At 45.4% G+C, this 7314-nt stretch overlaps 1 protein-coding gene across 1 annotated transcript; it reads right to left on the minus strand.

The window, feature by feature from the left end:
* Nucleotides 1-761: 761 nt before the first annotated feature.
* LOC147962932 (uncharacterized) lies at nt 762-6619 on the minus strand. The gene is made up of 8 exons (XM_087527793.1): nt 5479-6619; nt 4802-4827; nt 4306-4397; nt 3521-3622; nt 2557-2710; nt 2387-2455; nt 2206-2235; nt 762-830 (listed from the first exon to the last, which is right to left on the minus strand). The coding sequence occupies exons 1-8, from the start codon at nt 6617-6619 to the stop codon at nt 762-764; spliced, it is 1683 nt and encodes a 560-aa protein (XP_087383919.1).
* Nucleotides 6620-7314: the final 695 nt, after the last annotated feature.

Genomic DNA, 7314 nt, shown 5'->3' on the forward strand with positions numbered 1-7314 from the left:
TTAAAAGGAAAAACCAAACGGTAGGACGTGACTGCCTCTTGCCCTTGTGTGACTCTCAGATAATCACGGGTGTGATGGTATGTTCTTTCTATTTTCTCTTCTCTTGTACCTCACGCGCGACTTGAGTTTTCTTCTTTGTTCGACTCAATAAACAGAAACAAATCAAGGAGGGTCGTCGGTCACCCAGCGCGCGGATCTCGCCGGCCAGAGCGTGTGGTGGCCGCGATGACGAGGAACAGCCTGCAGCGCGCTTCGGTCCGCTCGGTCTGCTCGGTCAAAGACCGGACCGGACCGACAAAATATCGGGCCCAAATTCTGTAACCGGACCGGCTAATTTCTTTTTTTTTTGCGGGGGGACCGGCTAATTTCTTCAACGGGCCAGGACCGAACGGTCCGGTCCCGAACGGGCCACGAGCGGGCCGAAAAGCCCGCTCGCTCCGTCCAGCCTGAAATGGGCTAATGTGCGGTATTTGTGGCACTTTGCAGGGTCACAAGATTTCAAGCAAGGCTTCAGGCAGCTGCTCAAGGAATCTACATTCCTTCGTGTCATCAGCCTCGAGGGCATCAACATAGGCGAGAAGCTGCCAAATTGAATTGGGGACATGCTGCACCTGCAGTACCTCAGTATCCGGTGCTCCAACTTGACAACGGTGCCAGACACCATCGGCAAACTCGAGAAGCTCCAGACAATGGATGTGCGAGGGACACAGGTGAATTTTTTCCACAAGTCCTTCTGGAAAATCAAAACGCTGCGCCATGTTCTAGGCAACCACGGCCTCCAGTACCCTGAGTTTTGCCAAACATCTCAAGACGTTGTCGACCATGTGCATCTGAAAATTAAAAGAGCATGTTGATAACGTGCACATCTCCCGTAGGAGCTTGTGGGTGCTTGTTAGTAGTACGTGTCATCAGTTGTGAACATCCTTTATTTCTTCCACTTCCATCACCTCCAGTCGGCCACCACTCCACTTATGTAAATTGCCTAAATAAATACTCGATCTTATGTTACGAGTCAGAGTGTGACAGTCAGTCAGTTTGTAAGAGTAATGTATAATTAAATACGTGTGTATCAAGTCCATGGTGTATTGTATAACTCTGAATTGAAATCATATTTTCAGTTCATGAAAATCTATGTACATGCATATTCTTTTCACAAATTAATCGTAGATAATGCATGATGTTAATCTTTCTACTACTCGCACCATTTATTACCACAAGAGGATTGGTACATGGTGGGGCATACAAACCGAATACACATATTCAAATGTTAGAAGACGACACCACATTGACCAGTACCAATATGTTCAGTGACATTCCTTGTTTCCACTTGTAGATTTTTTTTAGGACGTCATAATGGTAACGACATCAACAACGTGACGGATGAAGCGATTAAACATGGTTTGATGGTTGGGCGTGGATAAATAGCATCTGAGGCATCAATTTTTTGTGCAGGTTGGTCTCGCTTGACTAAATACCTAGGCACCTCATGATCGGTGCTTTATATATAAAGCGGGGCGAAAGCCTTTTTCAGTAATATCTAGGCACCTCATGATAGCATTTGCAATATTTGTGGGAGGGAGCCTGAGGATGCTCACCATGCTACTGTTCGCTGCACTAAAGCTAGAGCTCTCAGAGAAGCCATGAGGGGGGTCTGGCCCTTGCTGAAAGAAGATTGTTTCGCTTGCTCAGGTCCCGATTGGATGTTTGATGTTACTTAGCCAATGCGACAGCATCTCCAGAGATAAGATTTTGTTGTTGTTATGGAGAGCCTGGTATTTATGCGACGACATTGTGCATCATAAAGGTACTGCATCCATCGCCGAATCTGTCATCTTCTTGTCTAATTACCGGAACTGTCTTATGGGAGGCATTAGTTCAGCAGATGACTTAAAGGGCAAGAGTCCTGTGGTTGAAATGCCTAGAGCGAAACAAGAGTTTAGTGCTCATGCATCCAAACACCCTGTGGTTGAATTCCGATGACCGTCACGGTGGTTGAAATGTCATCTTCTCGCGTGAGTAGTCTAGTCCGCATGCCGTGTAATTGGGTGACTTGTAACAAACTCTATTTTCTCTTATTTAATGGACGAAGCAAAGCTGTTGCCTCCGTTTTAAAAAAGAAAAAGAAAAAAACTACCAGTTGTTCTCTCAACCGCATAAAACTTGTTGCCAGTAATCCTTTTTGACTATAAAATTGAACCTTGCTACCAGTAACTCAAAATCCCCAACACCCTCCGTCTGAAAAAGACAATTACGTTTTTACAAAAAAGTCATCTTACTTTCAAGCAATTGCAAACAAACCCCCTTCTCCTTTCTCATCCACTCCCCATCCCCGCGTATCCCCATGCATCCACCTGCTGTAGCCACCATCGGGTTTATCTCCGCTCACCTGTGCCACCCACAACTTCGGCCGCTTTGGCCGGCGGCCCCGCCTCTGCTGCTGCTGCTGCTTCCCCAGCTGAATTTATACAAGAAACTGAATTGACAATTTTGACAGGTTTGCTACAGCCTGTGTGGCTGTGTTAGTTTTGAACTGAATTGAATTGAATTGAATTGTACACTGAACTTGCTGCCACCTTGCTTCCCACAAGAAACTGGAATACTTAACAATCTCACCCTGCTGCAACCTTGCATCCCACAAGACTGACAAAGTGCCACTATTCTGTGTTTAAACTTGACAATCATTTGAACAAGAAACTGAAGAATGCTGTCCCTGGAATTGCATTTATGCAAACTGTTTGATCAAATGATTCCATAAATAAGATTCAGCTCACTTCATATAGCAGCAACAATACATACCACATCACGGTTAACACTTTGCAAAAAAAATAAAAAAAAAATCAGTTTTGACAGTTTGGGGACAGATGGAGTAAAATTCAGTCTTGACAGTTTGGGCACAGATGGAAGTGACATGTTCATGTACTCCTATTTAAAGTGACATGTTAACGGCCAAAATTCAGATTAGCAGAGCTACTTGCAAATTTGGAAACATTGCACTTGTGACTACTCTTGGGAACACAAGGCAGAGACATGATTTCTTCCTGCTTCAACCAGAGCTTACTTTTTTCTTGAACATGGCTTTTGTGACTAATGTACACTGGACCATTTGTTGAACTGTTAATTTATTCTTGGTCCATTTACAAACTGGATCAACCAGTACTGCAGCAACCAGTAGTGAATCTGGTCAAACATCAGTACGTAGTTCAGTACTGAAATTGGAGTAGGTTCAGTGTTCCGCAAACAACTAAAGGTTCAGCATTAATTCCACTACAATTGTCAGTTTGCAGTTAAAAAAACTCATGAAGTGGGCAATACTCCCAGGCAAAAAGTCAAACAGAAGATCAAACTTTTTTTGGCCAAGAGGTTCAGATCAAACCTATGAGTATAAATCCAGGACCGTATTGTCAATTCAGTTAATTATTATTGTCAGCACACACATCAAATTGTCCAAATACTATGATGCTACTGACTGGCTGTTGGGCTAATTGAGTAAGAAGAAAGAGAGGACGATGATCTAGCTCACAATCTCTTCATGAGGACCCTGTACTGGTTCATGAGCGCCAGCACTGACATGGAGACGCCGTCCTCGTTGGGGATGAGGAACTTGCACACGGGCCCTCTTCCACTGCTTCAGGATTCAAATGGGACCAAATGAAAACTCAATTCACTACTACTTGAGATGGATTGTGCATGCAACAAAGTATCAGGATTGGGATGGATTTTGTGCTAGCTGAATTAACCGGTCTGGTCGCTGTACCGGTGAACCGTTAGATTAATCAACACTTGTTTTTTCAATAGTAGATTAATCAACACTTATCTCCCCTCTCATCCGAATCCCTAATTGATTTCAGAGACGAACAGCAACATGGGTGTAGCTGCAAACACTCAACAGGGATCTTCAACTCTGCTCCCTAGCTTCTTTCCTGTGAGATTGTGGCTCGGCTTGGCTTGGCTTGCCGACGCCATCCAACCTGACCTCTTTTGTGGTCGTTCAGAGCAGGGCAGCTCTGGCTAGAAGGGGAAGGGGCACGACTATAAAACTGACCCAGCGGAATGTAGTGCGTCTCAAGCCCTCACTACCTTCTACTCCCTCCGTTCCCAAATATAAGTGTATGCTACTAGTTGAACAAATTCAAATGTAGGAGCATTTGGCCCAGTTTACCAAAGGTAAATCTTACTGCCATAGACTTTTTGTTAGTCACAACCAACCAAGTACCTCCCTTGTAATCCTCAAAGAGCACAGAGTGGTGCCAAGTGCTCGATGGGTTCACCATGCTGCTTGACGGCTCCAACCAAAGGTCTGCGAACCTCATATCCGTATCAACAAGGGCTTGCATCAGCATGCCATGCATCATTCCCATCCTGGTTATGTTTATGTGATCATCCAAACGTGATGTGAGCTGTATAAACAACACCACAGCAGTTTGGCAAGCCGTGTATCTTGTCAAACTTGCACTTTATCTTCTCCATTTTTGTGGAGCCTTGCCAGTTGACATGGTGGAGTGCTTGCTCCCACATAGCCTCAAGAAACACCTGAGTTATGAAGGGTGAAATGATGATACTACAGGCAGGCAGGCAGGCAGGCCCCTGACTCAAACAGGCCTACATTGAGCTTCTGAATTTGCACTCTCAATTAATCTTGCCACCTTATTAGGACATAACGACAGAGCAAAATTTGAAATTTTGATAGGAACAGAATACGATATAGACATGCGGCATATGAATTCGACTCTGCAGCGACGCCCATTTGGGCATCAAAAGCCAGCCAGCGAGCGAAACTCTGAGCGGGAGATAGATGTCTTACCGGGGCGAAACTCTGAGCGAGACATCCTAACAATAGATACAATCGAGAATCAACTGCTCTGCAAGAATCCACTCTGCCCAAACACCTGACCCTACACGACTCACTCTGTCCCTCATTGCGATTATGTTCACATATATTTTCTTCCTTCAGGTTACAACACGCAGATATAAACCACAAATAGTTTCCTAGTCTCCATGCAGCGACAATACTAATTGCTTCCTCTATCACAAAAGCCTACTACTGCCAAAAATATAAGATACACGACACTCTTCTTTATCTGATATATATGACAACGCAGATTTGGTTGGCCATTTCATTGCCATGAAGGGCCTGCGTAGCATCCACGCATCCACATAATCAATCATACATTAGTGGTGTAGAGCAGCTAGCTTTTCCAAATCAAACATGCCATCGGATGAATGAACCACCAAAGTAATAATTACATCAGAGGCATTCGATCAATACTCAATAGGGAATATCAGCATGTTGTTAATAGGTATATCCATCAACTTTGTTTCATTCCAAGAAATCTAATACAATCACCAAGGGATTAAATGATATCCGGGTAGTCTCATGAGTAAGCATGAGTTAACCATTTGAAAATTTGATTTTCCACTACTACTCATTTGATACTTGATTTGTTATCTCCCAAGGATGGAAATACTACATTGACACACCTGGCGCATAGAAACTCTTGAAACAATGATAGTGAGTAACATTCCAATTTCCAAAAAGTCTCCTACATTGCATCGACTTAAGTTGAACCATGTAGACGTTGTGTTTCACGTATAAAATTATTCCATCAGTATCCTCATCATACCCTAGTATAAACTTCACCCATGGCTTCTCTCCTTCAATCTGTGGTGGGAGCTCAGGAATGCTATGTGTTCCAATGGTCTTCCACATAACCCATGTGCCAACACCATGGCTATTGACCTTCCTCTGCCACATTTGAATATCATGGTAATGGCGAGACAACATGGCAATACCAATAGTGCCATCCTTTGCTGGGATGATCTGATGGCCGAGGGGAATATCGGTACCGGGAGGTCCCTCTAGCACATCGAGGCTCTGCCTATCCAAATCAAATTCAAGTATACCATCGTTTGCATGCATAAGTGGCCAATAAAAGGCATTGCCAACAAGAGTGCTAAGATGACCACCAGAATAGATCGGACATGGAGCCTTTGCAGAGATGATATCACCCCATGTATCGGACTCGGAGGAATAAACAGAGGCGAGAGGTGGACTATCATTATGGCACATAACCAGCAAGACCACCTTGAAAGGGGTGGAGTGGCAAGCGCCATGAACGTGGCCCTTGTCGTGTGCAGCACAGAGCACCGTCCCCTTGACGTAGCCAACCCTAAACTCTGGCGGAATCGGCACATGACGCCGGTCGCCGGTGATGGGGTCACACACAAGGACCTCTGCATTCATCCGGTGTAAGACAAGGACGTGGCCATGGCGGCACCCGAGAAGTTGGGCTTGGGGCCCCACGTAGGCGTGTCTGTCGACCTCGCGGATTCGCAGGTCGAAGCGCTTAGGAGGGATGCGGTTCGGAGCAGCAAGGATGGGAGTGAACTCGAGCTGATCGCCGTGATGGAACTGGAAGACGCCGAGGAGGGGCGGCTTATGGTGGTGTGCGTAGAAGCGACGGTGGAATCCATGGTCGGTGACGAGGCCTCGCCAGCGCTTGCAGACGGCGGATGCGCGCGGGAGGGAGGACGGCGTGGGAGGGAGACGAAGCAGGATCTCCCCGAGCATGTCGTCATCTTCCAACGCCGCCGCCGGGGAACTGCCGCGGCGGCGGATCATTGCTCGCTTTAGGGCGTGCGTGGGCGTGGACGTGGGGACGGAGGCGTCGATCGACCTGGCGTTGGAGGCGGATGATGATCTACACGCACGTACGCTTGCTATAGCAGTATTTGGGCATCATCACGGATTAGGCTGCTGCATCTGTCACGGACCCGTTTCTAGAAAAAAAACATTTTTTTACGGGCAAACAAAAAGAGAAAAAAAAATACTAAAGACCCTCTGCCATTAACATTTGCAGATTGCGAGCAGGGATATTTCTTGGGTTGTACTTCTTCCTTGGTGTTCCTTGACTTGGTCCCGTGAGCCAGAAGGAAGATGGAATCTACATCTACCAAAATACTAGCAATAATGGACACATTAAGATGAGACTTATCCATAATGCGGTAAACGCTGGCAGCTGCTACTGTCTACTAGTGATATCATAAACATACAGGACTCGCTGCCATTATATATGTTTGCAGAATCTTCAGTTTACAGCAACATACCAAGGATACTAATAATCTTCAGTTTTACAACAACTAAGGATATAAGCATGCAGCAGCATTATTAGTCGGTTTCTCCGCCGCATAAAAGCTTGCTGCCAATAGTATGAATTACACAAAACATGCTTTTCACATACGTAAAAGGTCATTTTTTGACACAAGTATATATATAATCAGGCTCGGACAATCGGAACGAATCAAAATGTAGGAAGG

This window comes from Triticum urartu, chromosome 6A (genome assembly GCF_056163025.1).
Source record: "Triticum urartu cultivar PI428250 chromosome 6A, HENAU_Tu73, whole genome shotgun sequence".
In the NCBI taxonomy this organism is placed as follows: domain Eukaryota; kingdom Viridiplantae; phylum Streptophyta; class Magnoliopsida; order Poales; family Poaceae; genus Triticum; species Triticum urartu.

What these genes read in the sequence shown, in the direction of transcription:
- LOC147962932 (XM_087527793.1), bottom strand. Translation starts at nt 6,619, where the DNA reads ATGATCCGCCGCCGCGGCAGTTCCCCGGCGGCGGCGTTGGAAGATGAC. An exon ending in AGGGTCCTCATGAAGAGATT is followed by an intron (nt 2,711 to 3,520) that starts GTGAGCTAGATC and finishes ATGCAATTCCAG; the next exon opens with GGACAGCATTCTTCAGTTTC. An exon ending in TTGGGGATTTTGAGTTACTG is followed by an intron (nt 831 to 2,205) that starts GTAGCAAGGTTC and finishes TTTAATTTTCAG; the next exon opens with ATGCACATGGTCGACAACGT.